The 19,482-nt window shown below is 39.0% G+C and overlaps 2 protein-coding genes across 4 annotated transcripts in view; both read right to left on the reverse strand.

Moving 5' to 3' along the window:
• The window catches only part of heatr5a (HEAT repeat containing 5a), a 49,214-nt gene extending 45,553 nt beyond the window's left edge, over window positions 1-3,661 (reverse strand). For 2 of the 3 annotated variants that reach the window (XM_072689827.1, XM_072689823.1), the window contains exons 1-2: window positions 3,554-3,661; window positions 885-1,091 (exon numbers count right to left, since the gene is read on the reverse strand). In XM_072689827.1, the coding sequence (XP_072545928.1) occupies window positions 885-1,010 (126 nt within the window). In that variant the 5' untranslated portion in view covers window positions 1,011-1,091; window positions 3,554-3,661. Of the gene's footprint in view, window positions 1-884; window positions 2,953-3,553 lie in introns of those variants that run through there. The other variant, XM_072689826.1, reaches the window with a different exon arrangement.
• Window positions 3,662-5,616: 1,955 nt separating this feature from the next.
• mis18bp1 (MIS18 binding protein 1) lies at window positions 5,617-19,238 on the reverse strand. The gene is made up of 18 exons (XM_072689828.1): window positions 19,161-19,238; window positions 17,376-18,020; window positions 17,151-17,264; window positions 15,848-15,964; window positions 15,438-15,757; window positions 14,507-14,583; window positions 12,465-12,586; window positions 12,269-12,359; window positions 12,028-12,137; window positions 11,654-11,823; window positions 11,471-11,552; window positions 10,366-11,383; window positions 9,765-9,934; window positions 9,486-9,625; window positions 8,204-8,352; window positions 7,832-7,910; window positions 7,596-7,647; window positions 5,617-5,994 (listed from the first exon to the last, which is right to left on the reverse strand). Exons 2-18 carry the CDS (start codon window positions 17,989-17,991, stop codon window positions 5,885-5,887), a joined length of 3,537 nt encoding a protein of 1,178 aa, XP_072545929.1. The 5' UTR covers window positions 17,992-18,020; window positions 19,161-19,238; the 3' UTR covers window positions 5,617-5,884.
• Window positions 19,239-19,482: the final 244 nt, after the last annotated feature.

Here is a 19,482-nt window from a genome sequence, read left to right on the forward strand (position 1 = left end):
TTTTATTTGGACAAAACTGTAAATAAGGTCTATATTTTGAATGCAAACTAATTTAACAGTCAGTAGAGCAGAAGTACGTGATCGCCAGGGTCAGTGGTGCAGGAGGTATGAACATTGAGCAATGCGGACGGTCCAGTGCTACACTGTCTGCATCTGCACTGGGTAGAAGTCTTAAACTCTAAATTGCTGCTTGTGGGGGGGTCCTTAGTCTAGTATAGTGCCTGTGTGATTTCTTTTCAGGTGCTCATGCTGCTGTGTTATGCCTTTGAAACTTTGCTACTAATTACAATTGGAAATCTGAGCCTTTAGAGAGGTCAGGGTCTTTAAAGGTTTGCACAGGCCAGACTGATGTTTAGGTTTCTTTATTTATGTTATGAAAGACAGAGTAACTGTGCATTGTGCTTGTATGTCTGATTAGCTATGGAGACTGTTGACTACATTTCAATCACACAATCAAAATGTGTTATTTGGCTAAAAGCCCAAACTCTTGTACACAAATATTTACAAATACATCACCGCCCTAAATCCAGTTCTGTTGACTACTCAGTTTTAGTTCATATCCCAACAAAAGATATACTATTAACATCACATCATCAGTCCTGATGAGACACAAAGCTACAAACAAAGCTCCCATTAAAACAAACTGCATTACATTACAAAAGCATGACAAAAGATGCTGCTCAAGTAAACCCATTCTCGGTCTAAACAGACAGACAGAGCCAGATTGATAGAAGTCTTGCTCAGGGAAGAGAAGGGGGGGGGGGTCTGGCAGCAAAACAGGTGGCCCCGTCTCATCTCTGTGTGTCTGAGAGAGAATGAGAGACTCTGCATTTCTGTCCAACAGCACACTCATTGTCTCAGCAAGCTGCCCATTCTCCACTCACCCTGTCTGCGGCAGGAAGCAGCTTCTTCAGAAATCGCAGCCATTCAAAAACAAACTCGGCCCTCTGGTGCTCCCCTAGGCGGCCGCAGGCATCCTCATTCAGCAGCAGACTGTGGGCCTGCTCCATCCTCCTTCCCGCTACAGCTCTCCAAAGGACCTCAGACCTGCTGAGTCAATGCTCCTGGCACCAGCGCTCACTGCATCGTTCCTGAAAGAGATCAGCGGAAAGTGATGCGGCGAATGATATGGAAGGATTGTGTAAGCATCAGGAAATTGAGACATCTAGGGGGCAAAACGTTGAAGCAATATTCAGAACTCAACTTTCCACTTTCATTAAAAAAAAACCCCAAAAACAAACAAACAAACAAAAAAATAAAAACAGTGAAGCTGCAATTTTGGAGATCCATGGTTAGCAGAATCATTTTACTGGCAGTTCTTTAACTCTCTGTTTAAAAATAAATCTGACAAAAATAAATGTTTTAGACACTTATTCAACTGAATTAAATGTGTTTCTCCATCATTTTGTCAGAATTTTTAAGGACCCCAGTCTATTGCATTTAACCTCACCTATGGGTTGTAAGGTGTAATGCGTGCCCTGAGGCCACTTTCAGGTGCTGGAAACGCACCCTGCATTTCAGTTGTTGTAGCAAAGATGCACAGGACGCATGTGCAACAATATTATCGTGCTTAAACATGTATCGGCAGTAGAGAGCACTGATACCATGAAACTTACGGACACCCTACATTTTTTGTTCACATACTTTGTTATGAAAACAAACATTTAAACAACCAGTAAAAGACAGTCATAAATAGTTAATACCATCAAACAGACACTTTAACATTTACAGCACTTTTTGGTTTCATGTGGTGTTTTTGTTTGGTTCTGAAACCAAAAGTTAAGTTTAAGCAGCTAGTTTAAGATTTGGTAGCTTTTTACACAGAGACGTGGACTTGAAGGTGAAATTGCTGCATAAGCACTGAAATGTGAATTTAAACACTGATTAAAAAGCTTAGCTAGTAAGATTATGCTTCCTTACTTGCACATGTTTCTGCGTTGTGGCAATTAAAATTTGTTCATAACTCTAATACTTTTGAAATGTGCAGTTCCTCCACCAGTAAATGCTGTTATAAAGGTAAAGTAAAGGTAAAGGTGCACGTATTTGTCACTGTACAGTGTACAGCGAAATGTGTCCTCCGCATTTAACCCATCTGGTAGTGAACACACACTCACACACGTGTTAGGGGCAGTGAGTACACACACACACACCCAGAGCAGTGGGCAGCCAACTCCAGCGCCCGGGGAGCAGAGAGGGAGCAGAGAGCCTTGCTCAAGGGCCCAACAGTGGCAGCTTGCCGAGCCCGGGAATTGAACCCACAACCCTGTTATCGATATCCCGGTGCTCTAACCGCTGAGCCACCACTGCCCCGTAATTTCAAGCTTATTATATCTTATTTGGGAAAAGAAACAAATATAAAATACAAATATAAATATCAGAATAGCCATCTACTGAGTATTTAAGTCAGAGTTGGTATCGGTACTCAGTATGGGCAGATACTTGCAAACCTGGTATCGGAAGTGGAAAAAGTAGGCGATATAGGTGCATCCCTAGTTTAAACCCTTTCAGATTAAACCAAACATGAAACTGTGGTTGTGGTTGTGGTTGTGAGGGACAACATCCATCTGAACAGCCAACAAGTAAACTTATCTGACACAGCTATGAATAATGCAGTCTGCAAAGCTGCCTTCCCCTCTCTGCAACAGCAACAGCAGCGATAGAGACGAGCACACGGTCCACCTAGATATCTACATTCTACCCACCAACCGTCCCTACCGGCACCGTCCCTACCGGCACCGTCCCTACCGGCACCGTCCCTACCGGCACCGTCCCTAACGGCACCGTCCCTAACGTTTACCCTCAAGGACAAGAAGGCTTCTCACTGTGAATACACTGGAGAAAACAAGCTTCCACAGACAACATGCAACTCCTTAGGAGGAATCTTAGAAAAAAGGAAAGCGCAGTAGCCACTTGGCTGCTCATCTGGTTGAACTGCAGCAGTCCAGCAGCTATGTTAGCTAGCTAGGTCTCTGACCCCGTTACTGTGGGCACCTGTCTGAATTTTAACACGACACGACGTTAGGTTGCGTTGTTGTGTTAAACCACACCACACATAGAAATATATAGCTAGCCCTAGCTAAGATGCCTACGAATAAATCCCAACATACTAGGGGACGAATGTCAAACACAGTGGAGACTAGCTAGGGGATCTCTCGCTGGTCAGACACCTGAACTGTGTAGCTAATACGTCCTCAGACGCCCACACTGCAGCTTAGCTAGCTAGCTGGTTGGTTGGTTAGCTCGCTAAGAAGAAAGTTGCGGCTCTGTTGTTTTAGCATATCAGGTAATTGTAGCTACATTCAATTAAACAAGCCAGTTAAGTAACAATATGTTTTAATATGAAGGCAGTTGCACGTATAAGTTAACTAATAGTGTCCATACTTTACACGACCCGTGTCAAGAGAGCTAGCTGGCGTCCCTCATCCCAGGTCCACAGATATGTTGGAGAATGCTAATAGCTAGCACTAAGAGTTAGCCAACTAGCTAACTAACTAACTCCCTCTTTCTGGAATTTAAACACAAACACAGCAACGTTTACTTGTGTATTACTTGCCGTATATGTTTGCTATTCTCTTGTGGGACGAGATATCTGCACTTCTTCTGGTTTCGTAATCCCACCAAACACGACAGACGAAGACAGCATATGCTTCAGGCGACAGTATCTCTCAAACTGAGAGAGGAGACAGACCCCTACAGACTGCGAGCCACGGAAACCCTTCAGATCCAGCGTGTCCACCAGGGGGAACCCTGCTTCCTGTCTCGGGTTGTATGTGAGGGGAATCCTCTGGAAAAAATAAGGAAGGGATTCCCTTAAACTCCACCGTAGGAGATGAGGTTAGCTTGTTGATTCCTGCCGCTGCCGGTCAAGCTATTTGACGACCTTCATCGACGTCCTTCACGACTAGTTTTTGGTTAATGAGTGTCAGTGGATCAGAAGCTGGTGTGAACTGGGCAGAGGTGTTGTGTAAAGTGGGAGTATTTGGGGCGCATTGTGGAGCTATCAGAGTTCCTGCATCGTCGCCCTAACCCTAACTGATGCAAAAGCTCAGCTTTTTTGGCTTATTTGCAGATTTTTTTCACCCATTTTTGAAGATTTGTTTTGTTAATTATTTTCCTAATATTTTTGCTTATTTGCAGATTTAAGTCTTATTTGTTTTTTTTTTTTTGTTTTTTTTTACAATTGATGTAAAATGTATTCACTAATATTTGAGATTCCTTTCCTTAATTTGTTTCCTATTTTTTTGCTTATTTGCAGATTCTTTCCCCAAATCCTTTCGCTCATTTTTTTTTTAATTATTTTTTTTTAAGTGTTTGCTTATTTGCAGATTTTTCTTTCTTATTTACTTTTTCAAATGACAAACTGTTACACGTAAGCAGATTTGGGCTGTGAGTTTTAAGGGTCTCAAATGTCATTTCTGAGGTGGTTTCTTAAAATAACCACTGTGCATTAGGTGGACCTGACTATAAAATGCATTTCTTTTCATTTAATACTCAGCTTGTTTAACATTTTTGTGATGTGTCTGATTGATCCACAGTCAACAATGTCATTTTTGCACAAGAGGACACAAAAGAGGCACAATGTCTATAATCACTTCCTCATGGTATGTGTTTACCCCAAATGCACTGTAGTATCTCTGGTTAACCACCAAGTTTTAGCTTCTACCTCACCTATATCCAGTGGTCACTAGGTAACACCACCATGTTTCAGCCTTAAAAATCCTTAGTAAAATATATTTTATTTTTGTAAATTCTCTTTCCACTAAACTGTTATCTACAATTACTACCATACATGCTACCACAGACCACCCTAAATCACCTTGTTTTGCACATTTTCCTCCAACAACCACATAGATCTAGCTTTTTAGAAAAACATTCTTGCATGCTACTTTTTTAAGATAAGATCATCCTTGATTAGTCCCACAGTGGGAAAATTCTCAGGGTCAACTATCCTAAGATTTTTTTATTATTTTTTTTAATTATAGAAGTTTTCTGTTTAAACAAATACAAAGTGAAAAGTAAAAGAAAATTTGTTTTTAACAGTGTGTACTGCTATTGAGGAATAGCAGTTCAGGGAAACTGTAGACATGCAACTCAAGAGTGTGGTGTTTGTAGAAAAAAAAAAAAAAAAAAAAACTTTATAGAAGTCATATAATGAAAACACCTAGAAGTGCTGTGGACTGATAAAATAACTGGGTTTTTGCATTTTCCTTAATAAATGAACAGTCTTTCACACATAACTAGTTAGAGGTAACATGGAAGATTCCAACTGCAATTCCAGTTACAACTAGTGACATGCCTCAGTCCTGATTTACTAATAAAGGCCTGAAACCATTTATTTATTTTATAAAAAAATAATGATAATTGCCTAAAAAGTGCCAATACATTTGCACAGGCCACACTGATGATTCTGGCATAATAAAAGGCAGAGTAACTGTACATAATTATTATTTTTTGTTTGATTAGCTACAGAGGCTGTGTTCACTACTTCTCCAAAATAAATAAAGAAATCAATAACATTACATCCAAATAAAATAGGTTTGCCTAAAAAGAAATCAAACAATGCAGCAGAGGACATATCTTTTATATCTTGTTTATTTTTATTAACATTATTCACAATTATGAAATTTGAACCTTTTTTGAACAGAAATTTAAAACGTAATAGATTTAGTAAACAAATCCAAAAGACATCAAAAATTAAAAAAGGGCTTTAAAACTGTTTCACTTAAATATGTACAGTTATCTGATTTACAGGAACAAACTCAAACTTTACAGCTGCATTATTTTGACTTTTTTTTTTTATAAATAATATCCAAAACACTTCCGGAACTGCAGGAATAGCGGACTGTGAGACCAATGAGATCACATCTGAGTATATAGATTTTTCCTAGTATTCTTCCATGAAATAATCATCCTCCTCGTCCTCCTCATCGCCTCTTGTTGATGGAAGATCTTTGTCAGACAGCATATTCCACACAACGAAGTTATCATCTTCAGCTGAAAAAAAAGAAAGGAGGACAATCTTAAGTTTGGGCCGATTGCTTAGACAACTATTCTCCACATTAACTAAATTAAGTGACTTAGCAAAGACTCTACCCAAAAGGTTTTCCAAAACCTCAATATAAGCATGTCTTCCAACAGTTAAAGCAACAGTATGTAACAATTCTGCTTATTATACCAGCCTCACTCATTTCTGTACCTCGTTATAGGGACAATGGCATCGTTGTCAATGCCTCCCCAGTCCAAATACACCTGCTGTGTAACTTTAGTGAACCTGCATGAAACTTTTTGCTGCAAAACCTATCCTGTAGTATGACTAGTACCTCGTCAGTCCACATGCTTTTTTCAGCTGCCGGTTCTTTGGATTTATAGCAGTAATTTAAAAGTTAATTACACTTTACCAAGAGCATAATCGCATACTGCTAATTTAACATAACATCAGATTAAATCAGTGACTAAAATATATATTATGTACTGGCTTAATAGCCCAGTTTTACACTTATTTTGAATCTTATGTTTTTGCTCATGTCTCAATGACTGGAAAACTAGTCTCTAAATGAAAGGATTTTCCAGGAAACCCTTTGTGGAAACTTTGACAGGGCAGCCTGCATGGATGAAGCAGAGTAAGGGTAAACATCACAGCGCATTTTAGCTTCAGACAAGTGTAAAGTATTCAGCCAATAGACCACGGGATCCAGAATCAATAGGTCCAGTTTGAGTACTTTAAGGAATCCACTGATCTCTGATCGATTACTGGAGTAGAGAAGTGCATTCTGAAGAATTGTTACACAGCTTAAAACAGCATTATGGAGAATTGGTATTTGTTGCTCTTCGGCTCCCCCTACAGGTAAAAGTAATTTCACACTGCAGTAATAAACTGAGTTCCCACTCATGGCACATGTTCATACATGCTGAGATACAGAATCAGCATCCAAATTGAAAGAAGCATGTGGATGAGGCGGTAGAGTACGATTACAGGATTTTACACAAATATGCAGCATTAAGCAGTTCTCACAAGAAGTGTCCTGTTTAAGTCTTTTATAGTGCAGCGTTCTGACCTCTCAATTACAAGTCAGTGTACCATCAAAATAATTTTGAAGCTGTTATTTTAACACATTGTTGCTTTAAGTGATTCCCACTTCCAGGCAGCTGATAGGCTACATGAACATTAAGGCGAGACCGTTTTAGATAGTGGTGGTGGCTACAGCATCATTAAGTTGATTTGCTTTGGATTTCTTTTTTTTTTATGGCAATAACAGTTGTGTTTTTATGATTGAAGATAACACTTTATAAACAAAGGCTCCACCCACTGTTCCAGTTGAAACAGTGTTGATCTCAAACTGTGGAACAAGTTAGCCAGCAAAAAAAAGAAAAGAAATTGTATTAAAAATAAAATAAAAATAAGAAAAATACATAAATGAAATAATGTCGGCTGAACATCTAGTGTTTGTTAACATCTGTTGCCGAGTAATGTGACTGGCAATGCATTTTAGTATGCATTAAGCTGAAAGATTGTTAATGAGAAATTCTAAGCACAAATGATTTCATTTCATTCACAGCCAACAGTAGATGGTTTTGCTTTGTAACGGTTCACCTACCGACACATCTCTTCTTGGTTTTTCTCACTGATGGAACTGGCGTAAACTTCTCCTTTTATTTATTAAAAAAATAAATACAAATATTAGTAATAATAGTAAAAAGTATTTTTTTGGTTTAAATAGTTACTCCAACAAACACAGAACAAATCAACGTCATCAATGTTGTGTTTTTTTTTTTGTTTGTTTTTTTATCAAAAAGGACAACGGAGACTGGTACTTTTGAAAGTCATACATACCTTCGGGCTAGCTTTTCTGCCTTGGTTGCCTTGTCTTTTTATCTTCTGTAGTTGGTAGATATACTTATCATTGTTGTGCCTTAAACAAAAACAATAAAAAAACAGGAGAAACTAGACATATTTCTAACACACCTCTTTATGCAGATAGACTATGCATGTTGAATGTTGTTTGGATCAAAAGAAACTCTTTATACAAGATTAAGACACACATTAGAAATTTGGCATTTCTGTGAGTCCTTATTTACAGTCAGCAAGTATTTTATTTATATAACCAGTGACGCAAAAAGGTTAACTTTTTCTGGGCAACATTCAATTTACTTGACACCTATTGCTAACAAATGTTCAATGATTATCTACAACTAAAGATTGTACCTATTGACAGACCCCAACATCCCTGGAGTAATGTGCAAACACTGAGGTGTTTTTACTGAATTTGCACCAAATGTGCCCGAGCTAGGGGTCTGGGGATTTGGTAGCTGGTTGAAGTCTGGCTCATCTCCATTTGTAGACCACACAGGCAACTGCAATGTTAAATAAACAAAACACAGAAACAAAATCAATTAATAAATCTTAAGCTTCTTCTTATCAAAAGCATGCAAGTTACATACATTTTTGTAACTTTCCAGCACACCGGCGCATTTCAGCACAGTTGTCCTTAAGGGAGTACTGGTAATGAGTAATCACAATCAAAAAAGTATTTTACTGACAATATCGCCAGCACTATAGAAGGCTTCTCTGGCTTTACTTTTACTGAAAATTCAGGCGGTGGAAGACTAATTGTTTAACTGGACCAAACGCTAACACAAACTCAATTCCAAAAGAAGTGAAAAGAAACAGAACAATTACTTTTACTACTACTGGAAAGTGTAAAGGGTTCTTAGGGACATAAACATTTACAATACGTTTCAGACATTACACATCATAAGAATATGAATATGTACACTCGCGTTAAGCATGGTCTTCACTCATCCAGTAAGTCACTTCTAGTAGCTCAGAATCTGAATAATTGTCAGTTCTATACATTGAAGAACAGTGTACTTGATGTGGGTCATTTAATAACTTCAGGCTGAAAGGGAACAATCAGACAAACTTCCTTATGTTCTTCTTTATTGTAATTGTATTTGGTTTCTAATCTAAAACATTTGGGGACAGCTTTTTCCAGGAAGTGTTGAAAACCTGAGGATGCCTTTGTTAGGTTCTTAATCAGTAGAATGAGCTGGGATACGACAAACCAATATTTCACACCTCAACACAGTCAAGTTTTCTTTAAGAATACTTTTAGGATGGTTTGGGAAGTACAGATCTAGTCTGTATCAGGTTATACTGATAGACTGAAAGAAAGAAAGATCAATAGTGATACTTTAAATGTTTTAATTAGAAATCAATCAGACCTGGGAATCTGGAGTACCAGAGAGCACAACTAGCCTCGCTCTGCCAGCTCATGTAACAAAACTGACAGTTAGTGCTCTCCCTAATCACATTAAGCTGTCCATTGATTGTGCATTAGCCGCAGTTCAGAGGGACATGGGTTCTTATTTAAGACATGCTATCTTTCACCCTCCCAGCACTGGTGGTATAGTTTGATAGTGGTAAAATGACTAAAAATGAGGGTGAAAAAGGACAGTAAAATATAAATAAGAGCGGAGGTTTTTACCTTAATTTGTTTACTGCGCATTGGTGAGCCAGTGAAGACATCATCATGGTCATCTTTTGGCATGTGATCCAAGAACTCCCACATCTGTTTTCTCCTCTTAAGTGTTCCAACCTTGGCAGTAATCTTTGCTGCTTCCTTTCCTGTAAGAAGAGATACATTTGTAACATCTCACATATGGTATTAGAAGTCCAAATACGTTTACAAATTATTTGAATAAACCCTAAACCTACTTTATAATTGGAATATGTATAATAGAGGTGCAGTCAAAAAAATAATTACCTGGCTCATGTGATTTGGAAGCCTTTTCCTTTTGCTTTCCTCTTGGTCTCCCACGAGTTTGGTAATGTGCAGTATACTGTTCCTGGCACTCCTCAGCTGACCGGGTGCCAACAACCAATGCAACATTTACCCAGTATCCACTCTTGTGCTTGGGTAATGAAGTAACAGCCCTGGGCAAAAAGATACACATTGACATCTTGGTAATCTTCTCAATATATATCCAAACAATGTAGTTAGCAGGGTTGCCTACATGTATACACCTGGCCAATGACAATTCACAAATTTGTGATGTAGAGAATTCTGTAGAGAAGTGCTGACTGACACACACGAACACACACACACAGACACACACTTCTCCAAGTGCCATGCTGCTGACAAATTCAATAGTTTCTTTTAATAATACAGCTCTACAACTTTGATAAGACATGCTGTTAAGAAACACTAGCAAAATCATTTTTAGTGAACAGTCTCTTATCAGTTCTTATCAGTTAAAATAAATCTCTTTTTTGTTTTGTTCACTGTAATAAATGAAATTATGAACCATGTTCAGGCTATTTTAGAAGTTTCTCACAGCTGTGTGTGTAAATACAGGATGGCTTACTCATGAAGTTTTTGAAGTTCTTTCTCTGTCCATTTCCCATCTGCTGCAGTTTGTTCACTCTCACTGTGTTTGTTTTTGTCACATGCTTTGCCCCTCTTTGATGTTTTTTGTTTCTTATCAGAGTTTTCTGGCACAGCCGACTGAGTATACTCCACCTCATTTGACTGCTCAGAATGCGTGTTCTCTGGAGAGGTCAGTTCATTGGCTTCCTTTTCAGATGCTCCCAAAACATTTCTTCGTCTCGTCTTCTTTGGCATGCGTTGTGCCTTCTTTTGGTCTCGTATTTCCAGGTGGGAAGAGACACGGTCTGCTTTCAAGATGTAACTATCATATTTCTGGGGAACTCTTCTTTCTCTCAGTGGATATTTTTTCAGATTTCGATTCTTTTCTTGCTCAATAAGGAAATCAGAATCCTCTGCCTCAGAAGAAGGAGTTGCAGGTGGAAGCGGTTTGGTTTTACGGGTTGTTAAACCTTTCTTTCTGCGTGCCTTTGGTGGGTCAGGAGGAGTGAACACATCATTTGACTCCGCACTATTCGGGACTCTGGAAAGCGTGTTAGGTGAACTTGTCTCATCAGAGTTCGAACATGCAACTGAAAATGACTCACTCCGAAGTGCTCTTTTCAGAGGCCTCCGAATAGGCCTGGTCTTTTGGGCCCTTTCAGAGCCATGGAGTGCAAAAGTACCATCTTCCGGCGAGGACCGAGCATTTGGGACCAGCATAGAGCCCAGTGTTCCTGGGTCAACCTCAGACACCTCACACTCTGAGCCAGTAGAGGTTTTCCCTCGAGAATACGACCGCCCTCTCCTCAAATAGAGTCTCTCAGGCTGTGTCGGTTGAGTAGGGGGTTGTTTTGTGGCACGGTGAGGAGCAGAGTCAGAACTGGAGGCAGAATCCTGAGACTTTTGAGAACCACTTTCTAACGCTTTGGTCCCCTGAAGCCTCTTTTGAGACGACTTGCGTTGTCTGACCCGTCTTCTTGGTGCAATCATTTCTTCTTCACTGACATTTTGAGTGTCTGTAACACAGGACACACACAATTGAGAAAAATAAAAGCCATCTGATTAATTACAAAAAGAAATGCTGCATTTTACAGCATACGTACCTTCAGCTGGAGGTTTAGACACACTTGCCTGGTCTTTCAAATTTTTTTGTGACTTTGCAATTACAACCGTTTTTCTTCTAGGCTTAAAAACACAATGATAAAATTAGAGGAAACACAGAGCTTAAACAATCTGCTTATAAATTTCTCCAATGTGAAAAATCTAAATGGACAACAATCCTCTACCGTGAACAAAATGGAGGTTGACGCGTAATCCTCATGGATAGTAACATTCATGTCCGAGTCTATAATTATCCTGCCTCCTCTCCAGTACTCAAGAGGAGGCTTGATAAGCCTGCCACTGCGGGAAACCGTTGCACTGTGAGGCTGGGCACTGTCAGCAGGGCTAACAGAAGCTGCAATATGGAAATACATTAAAAACATGCGCCTTAAATTGATTCATTACTTTAACCATTTTGCAATTTAAAATTTCGACCAGGCAATTTTTATGTTTACATTAAACTCTCTTCCGTGTTACAGATGCAACTGTTAAACATGCAAACATCTTGGCTAAACTATTATGAAAGATTAATGTGCATTCTTCCATTCAGGAGACTCACGAGTTACAGGGTCCTTAGGCTTAGGTTGTCTGGAAATCTGTTTCTTTGAGGGCAATTTCTTTGACTGCTCACAAGGTGCAGAGGTGTTCCTCTTCTGAGTTTTTCTGAATCTAAAAATGAATTAGACATTTTTTAATCACTGCAGTTATAAATACACACTCACAAAATAGATGGACAGACAAAGCTTAAATCAACATTATATAATTCAAGACATAAGTCAAAATTATATCTTCAAACATACCTTCCTTGGTCTGCTAAAAATGTATTCAAGTGTTCCTTCCACATTTCTGGAAACCCAAAAATAAACTTTTTCAAAAACCACAAAGGAAATTCTGTGGGGGAAACAGAAATCATTTGCGTTAGGTTAAGAAAGCACTTAAGCAGAATTTGCAAATAATAATAAGGGAGAACCTGGATAGAATTACTGGTGTGCTTACGGGAATTGTGGTTGTGTGACATCTTGCCAATAAGAACATAGGTACTGCCAGATGCAGTCTTAACCACATTACTTGAAATTCTTTCAGTGATGCAGCTGCTGTGCCAAGGTATCTTGTTGTCTCTATGGAAAACAGAACAGAAACAAAGTGACACATGCATATAGTCAGGTCCATAAGCATTTGGACTGTAACCATTTTCACAATTTTGCCTCTGTCCCCCACCTCAATTGATTTCAAATGAAATGTGGTTGAAGTACAGCCTTTCAACTTTAATTTAATAAGTTTAACAAAAACAATGTCTCAACAGTTTAGGAGCTTTTTAGGCAGTTTAGGTCCTGTACCGTCAGAGACTTGGACAAACACACAAAGAGGTACTTTTAATTCAAGGGATTTCATGCCTCAAGAGGTTTTACTGTTTCAATCCAAAGCTGTCATTTGCTTTAGGGTCTTCCTCCTTTCAGTTTTGCTTTCAGTGTAATAAAGATTCAACTGGGCTGAGGTCAGGCAACTTATTGTGCTGTTTAAGAACATTCCATTCCTTTGTCTCAGAAAGATTCAGGGTTGAGTTTTGGGTTATTATTCATCTGCACTACAAAGCAAAAACTTCAGTCTCACAGTATTTGGCTGAACATGAGTACAAGTAAATAGAATTTCTTTTACTGCTTTTAACAATAACCATATCAAGATTCACTGGTTTCAATGGCAGGCATACATGCCCATGACAAAGCTTCCACCATATTTGATAGATGGTGGAAAGCTACGGAAACCTTGTTCCAGAACATCTGACCCTTCTGTTCTTGAGCATTACAAATGACTTGCATCTAAAAGTAAACCAACTGTTTGCTTTTTATGAAGCCATCTTTTTTGTGGACTTCGGGACCTACCTTCTCGAGAATGTTAATAAGTTAACTAAATGAGGCCTTTTTGTGTTGCTGGGTTCTCAGATGCATTATTCTGGTTTTAAGAATGTTCCAAGACACATCTAAAGTTAGTTTCCTCTTACAATGTGTTTTGTTTTTTCTCCCCTCAGTCTAATGATTACCTCTATTACTAGCATCAACACCTCCCTGGTCTGCATAAAGGTTCTCATGAATGGCTACAAAATACAAATTCTACACTTGAACACCACATACTTTGGGGGAGGTCGCCAACCAGCAGAGTATGTGTGACACTTTAGCCACAATCACGTAGTACACAAACAGAGCTTTATCCAACAACTCACTATTGCACTCTCTGCTTCTCTGCTGCTCTCTCGCTCTCACCCTCTCTCCCTGGGTGGGATGCCAAACAGTTTTAATTCTACAGCATTACGAAACATGGGAACTGTAACTATAATTGTTTAATGCATACTAGTTTCTTTATATTAGAGCTGGGTAATATGACAATATTTTATTGTATTGTGATATGCTTTTCTAATAAACACTGATCAGCTGCAGGTTTTATTACATTATAACAGTGTAATTAGACTGGTTTAATTAGATTAAGTGCAGCAGATGTTGAATAAAAAAAAAAATAAATAAATAAAAAAAAAATCACTGTACTCAGTACAATAGAGTATCTGAATAGTAATTTATAAAAATCATGTATTGCGAAAAAAAAAGTCTTTCAATTTCATGATGTAGATTTTTAAAATTATTGTATATTCTATGCACTCTTGAAAAACAGAATGAGCTATGAACCTTGTCCCAGTCATGCAATAAATAAAACAAAAACAATCCACGATACAGTGTGAAGTGCACTGTGTTTAAAAAAACAAAAACAAATTAGTGATACACATGTTTGGTCATACTGCCCAACCCTACCTCAACTCTATCATGAATATGTTGACCTGCCAGGAAATCAACAAAAGTAAAATCTCCTGTAAGAAGTAGTAACTAGTAAGTAACTATTCTATTGATGCTGCCAAGAAGAGTGGTGAAATGTCCAACCAGGATTCTGCCTGATGGCTAAAATATTAGGAGTGTTGTACGTGTTTTTCATTCCAGATTTTTAGATTCACACCAGATTTTTTTGATTATCTTTTATGAAATAAATAAACTTACACACGAACACCATCAACAACAAGGTCTTTGTTTTGTTGCAACTTCAAGACCCATTCTCGTAAATGAATCCCCTTCACCTAAAAATCAGAATAGAGACAAAGAATTATGGACTACAAGGAAGAAAGTAGGAAACAGCTACTTATTGTCATCATTATGCTCACACTCACATTTTAATGGTCCTCAATATATTACAAACGCTGAATAAACTATTGAATCAAATCCATTTGATTAACAAGTGTTATGGAGTCACATGTAGGATTAGGTGTTAGTTTTCAGCTGAATTAAGGCTGGTATTAGGTTTAGGGATGAAACTCAGTTGAGTTTAATAAATATTTAGTTGCAATCTGACTACGCATTTTGATGACTGACTTGTAATATGGAGAATGCCACCTGGGTTATCTTTACTCCAGGCCAGACACGCCTGGCTGCTGCACTATGTATTTTTGGTGGAGCTCAAGACCTCAAACTGGGTCACACTGGGCAACCCTAGTCATGTTTGTGTAAAATCCTGTAATACTACTCTACTGCAGTCCATATACTGCCTTCGCTTCAAATGCCAGTACTGTATAGTTTAGCTTGTCAATTCATATTTATAGCTGCCCACAGGAGTAAGCTTTTGTTATACAACAGTATGGAGAACATTAATTAAATACCACCAACTGCAGTGGGAGCTTAGGAGGGAGGGGGTGAGCCCAACACCAATTATTGCATAATGCATAAAGACAACTAGAGTATCTAACCTCCACAGAGGACCATAAAAATAAAGTGCTTTCTTCACCATTATTATTTTTATTATTAAACCCTTGTTTTCATATTTTGAAGAATTGCATTACAAATTTTAAACATTCCCAACACTTTACCAAGTCTGCTTAGGTTTAGAAATGCTGACTGACTAGTCAAATCAAACAAGCAGTCAATAATCTCTACTTACGCTGGCCCTTGCATCCGGCACTTCTTCCATTTCTTCCATTCTATTTTGTGGCTTTGACTTAAAGACTGCAGCTTGCTTTCGAGGTATTGAGATACGAGGAGAATGCTGTAGAAGAGAATCATCCAGCACATTAGGAAAGCCCTGAGGGGGTGGTTCTAAAGGGCCACCAGGTCTACCGGCCGTATGCTCTGGTCTTTGTGGCACTGCCTGGCTGTTTGCAGTTACGGTGTGGGTCACATCCACTGTACAATTTTCTTTCTCCTCAATTCCATCTTCCAGATCATCCCTTATGCTCGCGTCACCAAATACACCATGACAGCCTACAATTCAACAAGACTGATAAGAATAACGGAAGGCATCTGAGGAATAAGTTCTTATTCTTTACTCTAGACAAGGAGGGAAAAAAGTACCTTTACTTCCAATATGTTGTGAATTACTGAGACAAGTCCTAACATGCATCTGCTTCATCCTTCCCATCGGAACTGATGACTCTTCAGCAGACAAGCGCTCCAACAAAACGTAAGGCTCTGAAAAGAAAAAGAAAAAAATACAAAACCACTTAGTAATTGCTACACACTTTCCTAGACAGTAAAATCTCACAAAATCAAGTGCCGTAAACAGCAATACAGACAATACACTGAGCTTTGAGAAAACAATTCGGAAATGCGAGTTTTTAATTCAGGAACAATAAGACACTTATATCCTTCATAACTGTACAGCCAGCCTTCTTGATTTGCATATATGCGCATATATATATATATATATATATATATATATATACACACACATACACATACATACATACACACACACGACTTTCCGATGCCGTGAGGACATCGAAAACCACCGTAGACATTAATGAGTATTTCTTTGTGATGTTCTAAGTAGTTAGCAGCCAACACAAGGCAGAAGTTGTCCTCTTGCTTAAGCTTTCAGTTCCACCTTAAATCTGCTGATGAAATGTATACAATAACTGCTGCACTATTTAAGGGGGAATGGAGTGTTAGAAATAGAAGCCTGATTTTGGTTCACTAACCTCACTACACTTATCAGTTAAAATAAAGCTCTTTGTGTTGTTCACACACAAAATCCCAAATGAACAATGTTTACTGTAGTTTTTAATAAATAAAGTTCCTCACTGCTGCAGGTGGCAAATGGAACAGAATGTTTGGGTAAGACTTCAGCTTAGCGCAGAGTTTTATTGTAAATGTGCCTGCAGTTAAGAGTTTTGTCAGTTAATATGCCAGAAAATAATGATTTAAACCACTCCTCTATAAATTGTTTGTCTATTTTCTGCTGTTTAATGCGCACACCTTACAAAAACAAATCACAGCTTGTTCAGTCCTACACAAGTAATCCACAAACAGCAACAGATATTATTTAAATATTTAAAGTGTATTATTTAAAGTGTGTACCACCACACAGACACTGTTTATGCAGGCCAGCCAGACTACAAAAAATATAAACACTATAGTTTTTAAAAACAGTCATTTTAAAGTTTAGATTATCTAAGAGTCAGCATTGCGATACTCTGGCCCAAGGGACATCCCTAATTTTTGAATTTGGACTAATGCTTCTTTAAGGAAGCAGGAGGTGTGTTGGTCTTCATGTTTCACGGATATCCCTTATATGCTCAGAAAAAAACATGCCAATTGACTACACTTACTTAAAAAGTAAAGCATAATAAAAATAAAGTAATTATCATATGCTTACCAGTTTGTATATCCTTCAAATTCCTGCCACGACTTGCTCCATGCTTCTTCTGCTGCACTTTCTTTGGTGTAAAAACATTTTCAGTGGGAAGTCTCTCTAACAAAATGACTGGCTCTGAGGAAACAACAGCAACAAAGGCAATTTAGGCAAATGGCTTGTTTATACAACCTGTCTGCTTATGAGCAAAGAACAACAGTCTGGGATTTGGAATGTAAAACAACTAACCATGAAACAAAACAGCATCACTCCTTTGTCCTTGTCCTCCTACATTTGCAGCAGGTTCTTCAGGTGGTGATGGGTCTCCTACTTGCCATGCCATGTTTGTGGACTCGGGAGGTGAAAGTGTGAGCACATATGTTTCTTGATCTTCCTGCATGGCATCTTCAGCCAGTGACTGCTCCATCCTTAGGTGTAAGGAGTCCATCTGTCCGTTTGGTGCATCCTCTCTGCACTCCTCGAAATTCTGTTGTTGAACTTTTGCTTTCAGCCTGGCAAACACCTTGGCTGGTGTGTCAGTGAGCTGTTTCAGTGCAGGAACAGCTGATTGGTGCTCAGGAAGTGGGTGATCTACCGCCGTGGAGTTGATGCTGCTCAGCTCACAGGGAACATGCGGCCCCAACTCAGCTGCATGCTGCACCGTTGAGTTTAGCACCATTGGAGCCTGAAGTTCAGTTCTTCTGTCTGAAGCCACAGCAATTTCAGAAGAATGGGCGGCATGAGCAATCCTTGAAGTCTGTCGTCCAGGAGTGCCATGATAAAGTTCACGGCGCTCTGGAACTGTGTGATATTCAGCTGATGAATGATACATTGGTTTGGAAGCAAAGCAGCCAGACCTGATCATTTAGTGCGATTCATCAGCATGCCAGGAGTCTGGGAACAGAAGAAGTAGAATAAGGGTTAAGAAAAGAAAAAAACAACCATATTCACCATTTGTGTTAGACACAAGATATTTTGCCTGTCTTTAATCCATTTGTGCAGTTAACACACACACACACACACACAAGCCCGGGTACCAAACCCACAACCCTGTCATCAATAGCCCGGTGCTCTCACCGCTAAGCCACCACTGCCCCCATGTACAATCTAGATTACAGTTAGTGCATACCAAACTAGACAACCTAAGAGCTTCAAAACAGGTCAAATTAAGCTGACTAACATTAGACCAAACAGGACAAAATATTTCATTGCTGTCGTACTAAAACCTTGTATCTCCAGTTTTGCTTTTCTTTTTGACAAAAATGGAATCTGTCTGTTCTTTAGATTGTGCCAAATTTCACAATGAATGGAAACCCCCAAAACTTCCATTAAGGGTTTTGCATGACATGCTTTCACTTGCTCCTAAGCAACCTGTTGGCCTGGATGTAATTTAAGATATCCCTGTAATAGCCTGCAATTTGTATACATCTAGGGTATTTCTTACTAAGAAGTAGTGGGAGACGCTAGCTAGCTAACGTTATAGCTAACTCCTCGGCTTTAGTCAGTTAGCCAATCGCCCATTAAACATTTTAGCATAACTAGCGCTAGCTAGGCGAGCTAGCTTCTATACTAGCTAGCTACGGAACATCTAAAAGTTAGCAGACGTTAACTAGCTAGCTAGTATATTAACTTACAGTGTCACTCGAGTCAATTATATAGGGAACGCAATTAGCTAGCTACATAAGGGAACAACAAGGCCACACAATAACAGCACACTGGAAACCTGCCTGTCCAGTAACGCCGTTAAGCATCCAGGTTCTCAATCTATTATATATTGGCGATTATATATGGCGATATTGGTTATTTATAGAACGCGTGTGTATGGCGTACTGGTCAAGTTTAGTGCTAGCGTTAGGTTGTTAGCTAACTAGTCAGTTAGCGCTAGATGGCTAGCCAGCTAACAACCTAGCACTAAAACCAACCAGTACGCCCTAACACACGCGTTCTATAAATAACCAATATCGCCATATATAATTGATGTATCGCAAGATAAACGTATCAGATTAGCTGTTATTGTCTGAGGGAAAAACTTACATAGCTCTTCCAAGCAGCAACAGCAACTTCAGACTCGACTCCGAGCAGCGAGCGGGTCTTTTGAATTTTCCAAACACGGGCTAATGGCGTCATGTCCGCCAGGAAGTAGATTTTGACGACTCGGTTCTACTGAACCGACTCCTTCGAGTCGTTTTTAAGCAATCAAAACAGAAGCAGAGAGTTTGGTCTTAATATGTTAGCACGTAGTATACGATTTTAAGTTAAAGGTCTGACATGGTCTGAAAAATGGAATTCAACCTTCACATAGTGCAGACGTACAGTACTGCGTAGATGCTACACAAGGTTTAGTGTGAATCGGTTA

The sequence above is a fragment of the Salminus brasiliensis genome, chromosome 10 (genome assembly GCF_030463535.1).
Source record: "Salminus brasiliensis chromosome 10, fSalBra1.hap2, whole genome shotgun sequence".
Classification (NCBI taxonomy): Eukaryota; Metazoa; Chordata; class Actinopteri; order Characiformes; family Bryconidae; genus Salminus; species Salminus brasiliensis.

Coding starts and splice junctions, on each gene's coding strand:
- mis18bp1 (XM_072689828.1), bottom strand. CDS start 17,991: ATGATCAGGTCTGGCTGCTTTGCTTCCAAACCAATGTATCATTCATCA. Junction 15,758..15,847: donor ACAACATATTGGAAGTAAAG/GTACTTTTTTCC, acceptor GTTGAATTGTAG/GCTGTCATGGTGTATTTGGT. Junction 12,138..12,268: donor TTTTTAGCAGACCAAGGAAG/GTATGTTTGAAG, acceptor ATTCATTTTTAG/ATTCAGAAAAACTCAGAAGA.